Here is a 16,073-nt window from a genome sequence, read left to right on the forward strand (position 1 = left end):
TCATTATCGATTATGAATGATTTTAGCGATTAGTTGTTGCAGCCCTATTACACACATACATACATACAAACAGTATCTCACAAAAGTACGTACACCCCTCACATTTCAGCAACCATTTTAGTATATATTCTAAACGGACAATACTAGAGAAATTAAACATATATATTTAAGATATATTTTAGAGCAGCCAGTGTGCAGCTTATATAGAAGTATAGATTTACTGTCCTCTGAGAATAACTCAACATACAGCTATTATTGTCAAAATACCTGGCAACAAATGTGAGACCTACACCCTAAGTTATAGCAGCGGCATGTCGTGTAACCATGCAAAGCCACATGTCTTATTCATCATGTTCATGTTTTTGTCTGCTTGACAAGACCATACAAATTTGTGTATCTTGTATTAGAGCAAGATTTGGTTCTTTGAGTGCAATTCTCTCATACTGACCACTGGATGTTCAAAATGATACCTCATGGCAACGAAAACTCTGAGGATTTCAGGATAAAAATTGTTGCTCTCCACAAAGATGGCCTAAGCTATAAGAAGATCAGTAACAACCCTGAAACTGAGTTACAGTGCAGTGACCAGGGTCATAGAGAGGATTTCTAAGACAGGTTCCACTCAGAACAGGCCTCACAAGGATCGATCAAAGAAGTTCAGTCCTAGCTTTAATCTTAAAAGCTTAAAAAACAACAACAGACGCATGAATGCTGCCAGCTCAGATGAGTCCACCTTGTTTGGTAACACCCTGGTCAGTAATAACAAGAGAATTGTGTTTTGCCTACAGTCAAACATGAAGGTGGCAGCATCATGGTCTGGGGCTGCATGAGTGCTGCTTGTACTGGGGAGGTCTGGTCCATTACGGTTAACATGGATTCCAACACGAACTGTGACATTCTGAAGCGGAAGGTGGAGAAGCGCCATGTGTCTAACATTCAGCTGCTCTGTGATGTCAGTATGGAGGAGTGGAAGAGGATCCCAGCAACAACAGGTGCAGCTCTGGTAAATTCCTGGCAGAGGAGGATTAAGGCAGTGCTAGATAACAGTGGTGCTCAGACAAAAGATATACATTTTACAGTTTTGACATGCTCACTTAGGTTGTACTCACTTTTGTTGACAGCTATTTATACAATAATGAATAATGGCTGTATGTTGAATTATTTTCAGTGGACAATAAATCTATACTGCTAATCAAGCTGAGCTGCACATTGACTACTAAGTATATCCAATTCATCTCTAAATATTGTCCCTTAAGATCATATAGTAAAATGCACTCACTTTATGAGATACTGTGTGTGTGTGTGTGTGTGTGTGTGTGTGTGTGTGTGTGTGTATATATATATATATATATATATATATATATATATATATATATATATACACACACACACACACACACACACACACACACACACACACACACACACACACACACACACACACACACACACACACATATACGGATATACAATACATATCACCAAAAATATCTTGGCACCCTTGCAAAATTGTTGCAGTTGTAAATGTTTTGGTACTCACAGGTTTTTTTTTTTTTTTTATACATTGGAACGACACAAAAAAACAGAAGAAAGTCAAATCTGAGACAATTATTGACACCCTTAACTTAATATTTGGTAGCACCCCTTTTGGGAAAATAACTGAAATCAATCACTTCCCGTAACCCTAAAGGAGTATCTGACACCTCTCTACTCTTCTTTTACAAACTGCTCCAGGTCAGTAAGATTTGGAGGATGCCTTCTTCCAACTGCTTTTTTGAGATCTCTCCACAGATTCAGATCTGGACTGATTGTTGGCCATTTCAGAACTCTCCAACACTTTGTAACCATTTCTAAATGCTTTTAGTAATTTGTTACGGGTCATTGTCCTGCTGGAAGACCGATGACCTCTGGGGGAGAGGCAGCTTTCTGACATTGGCCACTATGTTGCACCCCACAATTCTTTGGTAATCAACAGATTTCATGATACCGTTCACACAGTCAAGGCATCCAGTGCAAGAAGCAGCAAAACAACCCCAAAACATTTGTGAACCTCCACCATGTTTGAATGTGGGGGCTGTGTTCTTTTTTTTTTTTTAAGGCCTCACTTTTTCTGTAAACAGTGCCATGATGTCCTTTACGAAAAAGCTCTACTTTTGTCTCACCGGTCAACAGTACGCTCTCCCAGAAGGATTGTGGTTTTGTCACATACATTTTGGCAATCTCCAGTCTTGCTTTTTTATGCCTTTGTGTCAGCAGTGGTGTCCTCCTGGGTCTCCTACCATAGTGTCCCTTTTCATTCAGATGGCGATGGATAGTGCAAGCTGACACTGTTGTACCCTGTGTCTGCAGATCAGCTTGAATTTAATTAGAAGTTAATCCAGGTTCTTGATCCACCATTCAAACAATCCTTTGTTGTAATTTTTCATTAATTTTGCTCTTCCGTTCAAGTCCAGGGAGGATCGCTACAGTGCCATGGGCTGTAAACCTCTTGATGATATTGTGCACAGTGGACACAGAAACATTCAAATCTCTGGAGATGGGCTTATAGCCTTCCATATCTTTTCACAATGTTTTTCTCTCAAATCCACAGACAATTCTTTACACTTCTTTCTTTTCTCCATGCTCAGTGTGACACAACACAAAGGTTGATTAACTTTTCTCCATTTTAACTGGTTGCAAGTGTGATTACTATATTGTCTACACCTGCTACTTGTCACAGGTGTGTCTAAATACAAATTACAGGAGCATCACATGTTAATAAACATGCTTATAAACCAATTATTTCTTGAATTTTTTTTGTTTAAAATCTTATCATGTTTGACTTTTCTTCTCTGGTTATTGTGTTGTTGCAGTGCAAACAAAAACAATAAGCAGGTGAATACGAAAACATTTGCAATTGGAACAATTTTCTGAGAAGTGTTAAGTTTTCTGACAGAATTGCAAGGGTGCCGATATTTTTGGCCATGACACACTCTCTCTCTCTCTCTTCTATATATATATTATAATTTTGTAATTTTTTTGGGTTATGTTAGAGCCTGATACAATTATTTAAATATATTTAAAAAAAAGTTTATTAATCTACACTCTGTACCCTTTAATTACAGTAAAAACTATTCTAAAAATGTCTATGAAATTTTTTTTTAATAAATAAGAAAAAAACACCTAATATCACGTGTACATAAGTATTAACCCTTAACTCAATACTTAGTTTAAGCACCACAGAAATTACACTCTTGAGTCTTTTTGGGTATGATGCAGCAAGTTTTGCACACCTGGAGGATTTTCTGTGATTCTTTATGGCAAATCCTCTCAAGCTACTTCAGGTTGGATGGTCAGTGGACAGCCCCTTTCACGTCTCTTCAGAGATGTTCAATAGAATTAAAGTCAGAGTTCTGGCTGGTCTACACTAATCCAGCTAAATTTGAAAACAGCTTTTTTTTTTCCTCTAAAAATGCTTTGTGTAAACATTATCGTTTTCAATCAGTTTCCAAAAGTTGTTTATCTACACTGAAACAACTGAAAATATGTATAGCGCATGAGCAAAAGTAAGACGCTTTGACCAGCGTCATTTGTGACCGGCGTTTATTTACTAATAAATATAAATTATCGGCTAATTGAAACTTTGCAGCAATGTTGAGGACAGGCACATTAACAAGAATAAAAATGGTTTTTGTTTTCAAAACCTTAATCTTCAGTCAACACTGCGATGCAAAAACACCGCTTTCAAATGTATCCACGCTCTTAGCAGCTCTTGGATAGTTATGGAGGCCACTGTGTTCTTGAGAATCTTCAGTTCAGCAGATCTATGCCTTGCAACAATCCTTTATCTGAGCTGTGCAGGCAGTTCCTTTGCCCTCACTGTTTGTTTTTTTCTCTGATATGCATTGTCAGCCTTCTACAGAGATGTACATGCCTTTAAAAATCAAGTCCAAGCAATAAACCTTTTTTTTAAAGGTGAAATCTAATCGAGGTGTAGGAACATCAGAAAGAAACAAGAGAGTTGGGAGGCACCTGAGCTAATATTCAAGTGTTAATGCAACACCCAAGATGGCGACGCAAACACATCGCGAGGCTCAGGGTCTCTCCAGAATCTGCAATTTTGCGGTATTTCTGTTGCTCATATCGGGTCTGTTCGTGCAGAACAGCTGTGCATATACATCGTACACCCGACATGAGCTTTTGGATATTGGTTTACGACTCCCCGGCAGTTTTATGGACAACCTTCATCTCCTTCCTGAGATCACCAGAGCACCCGAGGCAGCTCACTCTACCCCGGCCGGGCGGAAGTGCTCGGGAAGCGTGGTGGAGTGAAAGCTAAGCTAAAGCTAACACCACACCGGCTCTCTTTACCCAGCATCTTCCTCACCAATGTTCAGTTGCTGGTAAACAAAATGGAGGAGATTCGACTCAGCATCACACACAGCATGAAACTTCAGAACTGTAATGTCATGATTTTCACGGAAACATGGCTACACAGTGGCATTCAAGACAACGATATTGAGCTAGCGGGACGACACACACTCCGGGCGGATAGGACATTAGATGGCACAGGTAAGACCAGAGGCGGAGGACATTTATGTCAACAAAGCTTCGGGCACGAACTCTGTTATTGTCGAGAGTCATTGTTTAGCTAACCTGGTGTTTGTCATGGTTAAATGTAGACCATTTTATCTACCGCGGGTGTTCACTTCCACCATTATTACTGCTGCTTACATTCCCCCTGATGTTGATGCTAAGCTCGCTATCAAAGAACTTTATGCGGCCATCAGTAAACAACAGACTGTTCACCCGGAAGCTGCGTTTATTGTTGCGGGAGATTTTAATCACTCAAACTTGAAGGCAATTCTTCCAAAATTTCATCAGCATGTTTCATGTCACACCAGAGGGAACAAAACTTTAGACCATGTATACACAAACATGGCTGGAGCTTACGTTGCGACCCCCCTCCCCCACCAGGGACAGTCAGATCACCTTTCTTTGCTTCTCAGGCCACCAGTGACTCTCACACAGACATTGACTGCTATACCTCCTCTGTTCTGGATTACATCAGTTCCACCACAGACAGTGTTACTACCCAGAAACAGATCATTACATACCCAAATCAGAAGCCATGGATGAACAAGGAGGTGCGCCTCCTGCTGAAGGCACGCACTACTGCCTTTAGGTCAGGTGATGCTCAGGCCTACAGCACATCCCGAGCTAACCTGAAGAGGGGCATCAAAGAGGCCAAGCACTGCTACAAGCTAAAGATAGAGGAGCATTTTTCCAACTCTGACCCTCGACGCATGTGGCAAGGCATCCAGGCCATCAGTGATTACAAATCCTTGCTGGGGTCTTTACTGACATCTTCAACCTGTCTCTTGCCCAAGCAGCTGTTCCCACTTGCTTTAAATGTACCTCCATTGTGCCAGTGCCAAAAAACTCCAACCCAACGTGCCTGAACGACTACCGCCCTGTAGCACTGACACCCATTGTCATGAAGTGCTTTGAGCGGCTGGTCCTGGCACACCTGAAGGACTCTCTGCCATCCACATTAGACTCCTCCCAGTTTGCCTACCGAAGCAATAGAAGCACAGAAGATGCAGTTTCCATGGCACTGCACTCTGTGCTTACACACTTGGACAATAAAAACACCTATGCACGTATGCTGTTTGTTGACTTCAGCTCAGCATTCAATACCATCATTCCATCCAAGTTAATAGCCAAACTTCTAGATCTGGGCATTAAAACCTCCACCTGCAACTGGGTCATGGACTTTCTGACCAAAAGACCCCTGCAGGTTCGATCTGGCTCCATCTGCTCCAACACCATCACACTCAACACTGGTGTACCACAGGGCTGTGTGCTGAGTCCCTTCCTCTACTCCCTCTTCACCTCCGACTGCAGGCCTGTGAATGGATCTAACTCCATCATCAAGTTTGCAGATGACACTACCGTGATTGGTCTCATCACCAACAATGATGAGACTGCCTAGAGGGAGGAGATCCAGCACCTAGCCACATGGTGCAACAACAACAACCTGCTCCTTAACACCTGCAAGACAAAGGAGCTTATTGTGGACTTCAGGAAGGAGGCAAGAGGCACACATGACACCACCCACATCAATGGGATGGCTGTTGAGTGTGTCTCCAGTTTCAAGTTCCTGGGGATCCACATCTCGGCGGACCTGTCCTGGGACATCAGCACCTCCAGCCTGGTCAAGAAGTCTCACCAGCACCTCTTTTTCCTTAGGACACTTTAAAAAAAAAATCAGCTCTCCTCGGATATCCTGGTGAACTTCTATCGCTGCACAGTAGAAAGCATCTTGACCAGCTGTGTCACAGTCTGGTATGGGAGCTGCTCTGCTGCAGAGCGTTAGGCACTGCAGCGGGTGGTGAAAACTGCCCAGCGCATCACAGGGACTCCACTCCCAGCCATGGAGGACATCCAAAAGAAACGCTGTCTGCGTCGAGCTCGCAGCATTCTTGAGGACTCGTCTCATCCCGCTTATAGACTGTTTACTCTTCTGCTCTCTGGCAGGCGTTACAGGTGCCTCCGGACCAGGACCAGCAGACTAAAGAACAGCTTTTTCCCTAGAGCTGTCTCTTTAGTGAACTCTGACACTCACTGATACACTACCACATTTCCCCCACCCCTCACACTTTGTTATTGCACGGACTGTTTACACAAACCTTTGCTCATTTGCACACTGCTCTTTTTTGTATTGCTGCTCACCATAAACTTATCACCACTGTATATATACCCGTTCTCTGTTTATAGTTATAGCAATATTATTATGTTCACCGCTTACATCCTTCTGTAAATCTCTGTGTATAGTAATAGGCATCTGTATATCATGTTCACAATACATATACAGTGAGGAAAATAAGTATTTGAACACCCTGCTATTTTGCAAGTTCTCCCACTTAGAAATCATGAAGTGGTCTGAAATTGTCATCGTAGGTGCATGTCCACTGTGAGAGACATAATCTAAAAAAAAAATAAAATCCAGAAATCACAATGTATGATTTTTTAACTATTTATTTGTATGATACAGCTGCAAATAAGTATTTGAACACCTGTCTATCAGCTAGAATTCTGGCCCTCAAAGACCTGTTAGTCTGCCTTTAAAATGTCCACCTCCACTACATTTATTATCCTAAATTATATGCACCTGTTTGAGGTCGTTAGCTGCATAAAGACACCTGTCCACCCCATACAATCAGTAAGAATCCAACTACTAACATGGCCAAGACCAAAGAGCTGTCCAAAGACACTAGAGACAAAATTGTACACCTCCACAAGGCTGGAAAGGGCTACGGGGAAATTGCCAAGCAGCTTGGTGAAAAAAGGTCCACTGTTGGAGCAATCATTAGAAAATGGAAGTAGCTAAACATGACTGTCAATCTCCCTCGGACTGGGGCTCCATGCAAGATCTCACCTCGTGGGGTCTCAATGATCCTAAGGAAGGTGAGAAATCAGCCCAGAACTACACGGGAGGAGCTGGTCAATGACCTGAAAAGAGCTGGGACCACCGTTTCCAAGGTTACTGTTGGTAATACACTAAGACGTCATGGTTTGAAATCATGCACGGCACGGAAGGTTCCCCTGCTTAAACCAGCACATGTCCAGGCACGTCTTAAGTTTGCCAATGACCATTGAGATGATCCAGAGGAGTCATGGGAGGAAGTCATGTGGTCAGATGAGACCAAAATAGAACTTTTGGGTCATAATTCCACTAAACGTGTTTGGAGGAAGAAGAATTATGAGTACCATCCCAAGAACACCATCCCTACTGTGAAGCATGAGGGTGGTAGCATCATGCTTTGGGGGTGTTTTTCTGCACATGGGACAGGGCGACTGCACTGTATTAAGGAGAGGATGACCGGGGCCATGTATTGCAAGATTTTGGGGAACAAACTCCTTCCCTCAGTTAGAGCATTGGAGATGGGTCGAGGCTGGGTCTTCCAACATGACAATGACCCGAAGCACACAGCCAGGATAACCAAGGAGTGGCTCTGTAAGAAGCATATCAAGGTTCTGGCGTGGCCTAGCCAGTCTCCAAACCTAAACCCAATAGAGAATCTTTGGAGGGAGCTCAAACTCTGTGTTTCTCAGCGACAGGCCAGAAACCTGACTGATCTAGAGAAGATCTGTGTGGAGGAGTGGGCTAAAATCCCTCCTGCAGTGTGTGCAAACCTGGTGAAAAACTACAGGAAACGTTTGACCTCTGTAATTGCAAACAAAGGCTCCTGTACCAAATATTGATATTGCCTTTCTCAGGTGTTCAAATACTTATTTGCAGCTGTATCTTACTAATAAATAGTTAAAAAAAATCATACATTGTGATTTCTGGATTTTTTTTTTTTAGATTATGTCTCTCACAGTGGACATGCACCTACGATGACAATTTCAGACCCCTCCATGATTTCTAAGTGGGAGAACTTGCAAAATAGCAGGGTGTTCAAATACTTATTTTCCTCACTGTATATACTCATCTGTATATTATTGTTCATAGTACATACATACATACATACATACATACATATATATATATATATATATATATATATATATATATATATATATATATATATATATATATATATATATACACACACACACACGTGTTCATCTGTAATTATATTTATAGTACATATATATATTCATCTGTATATTATGTTTTCAGTACATATATATTCATCTGTATACTACATTTATAGTACATATACATCTTTAAATTACTGCTTATAATATATTTTTAATTTTATTTAACTATGTAAATTCATGTAAAAACTGTATATCCTGCACTTGCTGTTATTGCACTCTGGTTAGACCCAAACTGCATTTTGTTGCCTTGTACTTGTACATGTGTAATGACAAAGTTGAATCTAATTTAATCTATTCTAAAAGGGACGTATGTACATGTGATATTTCATGTTTTAGGGTGATATTAACTGAAGTGATATACCCTGCTGTTGGCAGACTCATACATGTCACCCTCCACCTTTCGAGCATAAGCAACCAAGTTTTCCATTCGTCTGTCCTTCAGTGCTGCAGGGTCTGGGGTGGGAAATATGGCTTGAACTCTATGTGAAATAAAAATAAAAAAAATAGTGGAAAGAAAATTTGAATGTTATAAATGTATCTCTATTTAAATTGACAGCTTAAGCACATTTTGTATTAATTATAAATAACCTATACTATATTTAGAAGTGATTATTTCACTCACAGTTTGTGCACTAGGTGGTTACGCAGATCCTGCGTGACATGTTCATGCCAGGCCTTTTTCATACCAGGCATAGAGGGCGCTGTTGTTGATGACAGATTCACCAATCCACTCATTTCACAGCCATTGGACATCAGCTGTCTATAGAAACATTATCACAATAAGAGACTTAACAGTATAAATCCGAAGTCATTAAATGTGACTACAAATGTAAAACTTTTTATCTCCAACAAGTTTCTATATAATTAACGTACACCTGATATGGGTTAATATTTCATTAAGAAACGGAAGCGATGAATTCAGATTATAAGTGAGGCATGGCTCCCGGAAACATATTCAGATGGTTTAAGTGTTCTTTAGGTAGGCTACTAAAGTCTCTGTGTCAATCATTTATTTGCCATCATGAAGAGAAAATATTGTATTCTATTAAACATAGCAATTCCTACTGATAAGTCTGTTAATCGGGGAAGTGGTGTAATAAATAAACTTTTAAATGACATTACAATAATATATTCTGTAGCATACAGGCATTAGTTTGTTATAGCCGTAAAATTGACTATATGGTTATATGTTACATGGTGAAAAGTTAAGTACATTATGAATGTAGCTGGCTAGCTAATGAGATTTTGGTGCCCAATAGACAAACCATCATTAAATTGCCCATATTTTATCTCTGCTTTGTTGCTAGGAAGAAAAACAATATAAACCTGATCTCTATTTCCTATTTTTTAAAGTTATTGAACTGAGGCATTAGGGGTGGGAGGTGAGAAAGGGGTCAGACTCACTTGTTGTTGAGGGATGAGGGGAGGGGTGAGTCAGTGTGAAGACTCATCTGATCAGAAGTGGGAATGCTTATACCATTACCTCCCAAGTTCATCTGGTTAGTGCCTGAAAGCCCGAGACCGTGCATGTGCACATGCCAAACACACACCACATACAAACACACACAAAATGCAATGTTTTGTTCTGGGTGGTTAAACAACAAAAGCATTCATGAAACTGAAATAGATGAAAATGTTAAAGAAAAAGTTAAATGCAATTATTAGTTATTCTTTGCACTTTTGTATGCCTGTGTGGTGTTGCACAGTGGTCATTAAGCCCATTGTTCTTTTTCCAGCATTTTTCTGTATTCACATTTAGAATAACTACATTTGAGATGAACAAAATAAAGAAATAGTTTATAATTTATCATTTTTGTTTTATATTACCATATAATTCCCATACGCAGCTCAAAAGGTGTACAACAATTGTTATGTTTTACATGAGTTGATCTTGTTCTGGCAAACTTTACCTAGAGAGTTAATGGTACGAAGCTGCTGCTGATGTGGCTGTGTCTGTGCCGGCTGCTGGCCCAGAACCTGTGCCGGCGTTTGTGTGGCACACTGGTTTCCATACGGAAGGCCAAGAGCTGCATAGGCTCTCTGCATAGAGCTTGGGTCTATATTAGTGGTGCTGCTGATATAAGGAGCAGTTGGCTTACTAGTGCCCACCGCTCCCATAGGTGCTTGCATAGCAGCGTTAGTTGGATTCAGCATGGCTACAAAAAAGCAATTAGGAAAAGAATAAATTAATTGTGAAGAGGAAGGTTTCCGATTAAAAAAAATACATTACCCAAAATATTTATTGACTAAATTTAATTGCACATTTGAATTTATAAAACTAAAATTCTGCACATTTTAAAGCATAATACTGAAAGATATTAAAATGTCTTTGAAGACTGAAAACAATGGACAATAAATGTATAAATGATTGCACGCTACAGTGATTCATTTAGTAAAATTCAGTCTACAGACTAATGTCTACAATCGAAACTATGAAATTCTAAAAATTAAGATATGATGTATTACTCAATTAAATTAAATTGTATTTGTATAAAAAAATTTGCATAAACAGTATTACAGAAATAAACAAATATACATTTTAATTTGAAACTAGTTCCTAGAAGTTAATTGCGAAAATTATATATTAGCATATTATGCAGCCTTAACATTTCTTTGAGCAATATTGTCACCCTTTGACACTATATTATGTAAATCAAGACTCAATTATCTAATTATCATTTAGTTAAAAAATAAATAAATAAACGAGCTAATGCATCTACTGATGATAAACAAATAACCATCAACCGACAGCTGAAAAACAATGACCCCCTCCCCCAAAGTGCAAGGCTTGTGCTACACTGTGCTGCTTTGCTAATTTAAAGAAAACTGGGCTAGACCCTCAGAAACGTAGAGGCACTGCTACACTAAATTTGAGCTTGTGACGTCCCACTTCCAAGCCAGATTCACTAGCAGGTCATGTGCATTGGTACCTATCAATGTGTTCAAAATGAACAGTCATTTCTGAAATATAATGTGCGTTGGAAGCTGGAAAATCCACCAGGAACCTAAGTAAATTTGAAAAAGACTATATTGTGATGGGTTTACAAATGGGTAAGAGAATCTCCAAAACCTCAGGTTTCTTTAGTTCTCACAATATGCACTGTTTAGTAGCTACTGAAATAAGTACAAGGAGGGGCAACTGTTACAACAGAAAGCATGGTCATGGGTGCAAAAGACAAAATCAGCAATGAAAAATATGTCTATCTTGTCTGGTGAAGTCCCACAGAAGAGCAGCTCTAGTGCAAAAAATAAAATAAAATTCCACCAAAAAAAGTGTTTCATAGTGCTGTGCATGCACACACTGGTCAGAGTGTACCTACAATGGGCACATAATAGGAAAACTGACAATGGAACACTGGAAGATGGCTGCCTCATCTGAAGAACCACATTTCTCTTGAATATTACAGTCAGGTAAGTTGCACATGCATTATTTATCACAGAAAGAGATAGGACCAGGATGCACTAAGCCGGAAGCCGGTGGAGGCAGTGTAAATCTCTAAACATACACATTTACAGTATTTGGCAAACACCTTATCCAGAGAGACTTACATTGATTTCATTCACACATCTGAGCAGCTATGGGGTTAAGGGCCTTGTTTAGGGGCCCAGGAGTGGCAGCTTGGTGAGGCTGAGATTTGAACTCAAGACTCTAAAGTCTAATGCCTTAACCACTAAGCTACCATCTCCCCAAAGTGACCCTCGGGGACAATGTTATGCTGGGAAACCTTGAGTTCTAACATTCATAGGGATGATAATTTGACACATACCACCAAATTAACACGGTTGCAGACCAAGTATTTCCTAAAGGCAGTGGCTTTTTCAGTGAAAAATATACCATGTCACATTGCAAAAAATTGCTCAGGTATGGTTTTGATGAACATGACAAGACTGATGACATTGTCTCTAAATTCCCTATTTCTTAATCCAATCAAGAATCTGTAGGATAGCTACATGCATGTCTTCCCTCACCACATCCATAAACCTCCTCCTTAGCCTTCCTCTTTTCCTACCTCCTGGCAGCTTTAACCTCAGCATACTAGTGCCGATATACCCAATGTACCTCCTCTTGCCATGTCCAAACCATCTCAAAGCTCTCTGCTGTGCATCTTGTCAGAAAATTACTGATCGGTTCGAAAAGGACATGTCCTGAGTGGCCCTGGGATACAGTTCTTCACAAAGAAGCTCCTCTGCTAGGTGTTAGGAATGTCCAGGTGCATCTGACTCAACAAACGTGCGTGCATGTTCTGTGCTTGCGTAAAATAAAAGAACAATCCTATACCAGTAGTCTTGTTTTCAGCATCTGAATTAGGAAACCTGAAGCGCTACAACTGTAAATATATGAAGCAAGCAGCATTTATACCTGCAGCATTTATTACTAACAAAACCTGGCAGCTTTTTTCAATCATGTCCACTAAGTTGAAAAGTGCAAAAATGACAACAAACATGTTTCTGTTTATTTCCTGGGCTCATTCGCTAAGCTAATTAGGCATTCGGAGTTCTCTTTCTCGCAGACGAGCTCCGCAGCCAATTAGACATGCAGAAAAAACACCTGAAGCCGTCCAACACTCAAACTCAACACCCTGCCAAAAAAATTACTAGTGTGTACCTGCCTTTCTTTCTTAATGGCATTCATATCATTCTTTCTTAATCTAGCCTTATATATGTCACTGGTTAAATATGGTGCTTCTTTTGGCGAGAAAATAAGAATAACATTTGGAGAATGAATAAAAAACCTTTTGAAACTGTATTGTTAGTGAGCCTTCAACCAACTGTAGTTTAGACTACAGGTGGGCACAGATACCAAAACCTGGGGTTTCCTATTTAAAAAACAGTAACTTACACTGCTGGTTTCTCTTATCACTGGCAGTCTTCAGGGGCAGACACACAGGACAGTCGTGCCGAGTACAGTTTTTCCAGTGAGAAATTATTTGCCTAGAGGATGCACAATGTGCCACTGAAAAAGGCCAAACAGTATGTAAAATAAAACTTATTAAACTAAAAACAAGAGAAAAAAATTCAACAATTAAAAAAAGAAATCTTGATAGATTAATGTGTTTAAAATGTATATTTTTAACTATGAAAATGGAACACATCATGAATTGATTTCACAAAAATGATGTTTAAAAATTGTATAGAATTATCAAATAGTGGTGAATAATTTTGGGTGTCTGCGACAATCGAAAATTATGCACTGCATGATTTCTTGGCAACTATTCATGAAATTCCACTTTTTAGGAGTGTTGCAGCTTACAAACAGATAAATTAAGAAAACAAACTCCAACAAGTATATAAGAACACATTTACTCACCTTGGCAGGATTTGCCAGCCTGACAGTGGGTCATATGATTTAGGACATTCTTCATAGTGCGGCAGTGGGGCAGCGTACAGGAACGCACCTCGTCATTGGCTTGTTCCCGGCGCTGGCATTTGTGAGCATGCAGCAGCAGAACCAGCTGCTGCTGGATTAGTTTTCGCTTCTCTGGATCGGCTGTGGGAGCTGCAGGAGCCCCCTGGCCTGGCATCATACTTGCAGCAGGCACTTGCTGATTGAGCTAAATGGAGAAAAAATAGTGTGCATGAAATTAGGAATTTATGTATGTCTATCTATCTATCGATCTATCGATCTATCTATCTATCTATCTATCTATCTATCTATCTATCTATCTATCTATCTATCTATACAGTGAGAAAAATAAGTATTTGAACACCCTGCTATTTTGCAAGTTCTCCCACTCAGAAATCATGGAGGGGTCTGAATTTGTCATCGTAGGTGCATGTCCACTGTGAGAGACATAATCTAAAAAAAAAAAAATAAATCCAGAAATCACAATGTATGATTAAAACTATTTATTTGTATGATACAGCTGCAAATAAGTATTTGAACACCTGAGAAAGTCAATGTTAATATTTGGTACAGTAGCCTTTGTTTGCAATTACAGAGATCAAACGTTTCCTGTAGTTTTTCACCAGGTTTGCACACACTGCAGGAGGAATTTTGGCCCACTCCTCCACACAGATCTTCTCTAGATCAGTCAGGTTTCTGGCCTGTCGCTGAGAAACACGGAGTTTGAGCTCCCTCCAAAGATTCTCTATTGGGTTTAGGTCTGGAGACTGGCTAGGCCACGCCAGAACCTTGATATGCTTCTTACAGAGCCACTCCTTGGTTATCCTGGCTGTGTGCTTCAGGTCAATGTCATGTTGGAAGACCCAGCCTCGACCCATCTTCAATGCTCTAACTGAAGGAAGGAGGTTGTTCCCCAAAATCTCGCAATACATGGCCCCGGTCATCCTCTCCTTAATACAGTGCAGTCGCCCTGTCCCATGTGCAGAAAAACACCCCCAAAGCATGATGCTACCACCCCCATGCTTCACAGTAGGGATGGTGTTCTTGGGATGGCACTCATCATTCTTCTTCCTCCAAACACATTTAGTGGAATTATGACCCATTAGTTCTATTTTGGTCTCATCTGACCACATGACTTTCTCCCATGACTCCTCTGGATCATCCAAATGGTCATTGGCAAACTTAACGTGCCTGGACATGTGCTGGTTTAAGCAGGGGAACCTTTGGTGCCATGCATGATTTCAAACCATGACGTCTTAGTGTATTACCAACAGTAACCTTGGAAACGGTGGTCCCAGCTCTTTTCAGGTAATTGACCAGCTCCTCCCATGTAGTTCTGGGATGATTTCTCACCTTCCTTAGGATCATTGAGACCCAACGAGGTGAGATCTTGCATGGAGCCCCAGTCCGAGGGAGATTGACAGTCATGTTTAGCTTCTTCCATTTTCTAATGATTGCTCCAACAGTGGACCTTTTTTCACCAAGCTGCTTGGCAATTTCCCCGTAGCCCTTTCCAGCCTTGTGGAGGTGTACAATTTTGTCTCTAGTGTCTTTGGACAGCTCTTTGGTCTGTTAGTAGTTGGATTCTTACTGATTGTATGGGGTGGACAGGTGTCTTTATGCAGCTAACGACCTCAAACAGGTGCATCTAATTTAGGATAATAAATGTAGTGGAGGTGGACATTTTAAAGGCAGACTAACAGGTCTTTGAGGGTCAGAATTCTAGCTGATAGACAGGTGTTCAAATACTTATTTGCAGCTGTATCATAAAAATAAATAGTTTAAAAATCATATATTGTGATTTCTGGATTTTTTTTTTTAGATTATGTCTCTCACAGTGGACATGCACCTACGATGACAATTTCAGACCCCCCCATGATTTCTAAGTGGGAGAACTTGCAAAATAGCAGGGTGTTCAAATACTTATTTTCCTCACTGTATATATATATATATATATATATATATATATATATATATACAGTGGGTACGGAAAGTATTCAGACCCCCTTAAATTTTTCACTTTTTGTTATATTGCAGCCATTTGCTAAAATCATTTAAGTTCATTTCTTTTCCTCATGAATGTACACACAGCTCCCCATACTGACAGAAAAACACAGAATTGTTGACCTTTTTGCAGATT

General features: G+C 40.1%; 1 protein-coding gene across 2 annotated transcripts in view; it reads right to left on the reverse strand.

Moving 5' to 3' along the window:
- crebbpb (CREB binding lysine acetyltransferase b) overlaps positions 1-16,073 on the reverse strand; it is a 111,196-nt gene that overhangs the window by 57,866 nt on the left and 37,257 nt on the right. For both annotated transcript variants that reach the window (XM_083565734.1, XM_083565733.1), the window contains exons 4-9: positions 13,898-14,141; positions 13,430-13,543; positions 10,500-10,745; positions 9,994-10,096; positions 9,212-9,349; positions 8,951-9,068 (exon numbers count right to left, since the gene is read on the reverse strand). In XM_083565734.1, the coding sequence (XP_083421860.1) occupies positions 8,951-9,068; positions 9,212-9,349; positions 9,994-10,096; positions 10,500-10,745; positions 13,430-13,543; positions 13,898-14,141 (963 nt within the window). The remainder of the gene's footprint in view (positions 1-8,950; positions 9,069-9,211; positions 9,350-9,993; positions 10,097-10,499; positions 10,746-13,429; positions 13,544-13,897; positions 14,142-16,073) is intronic.

This window comes from Silurus aristotelis, assembly GCF_946808225.1.
Source record: "Silurus aristotelis genome assembly, chromosome: 17".
Lineage (NCBI taxonomy): Eukaryota > Metazoa > Chordata > Actinopteri > Siluriformes > Siluridae > Silurus > Silurus aristotelis.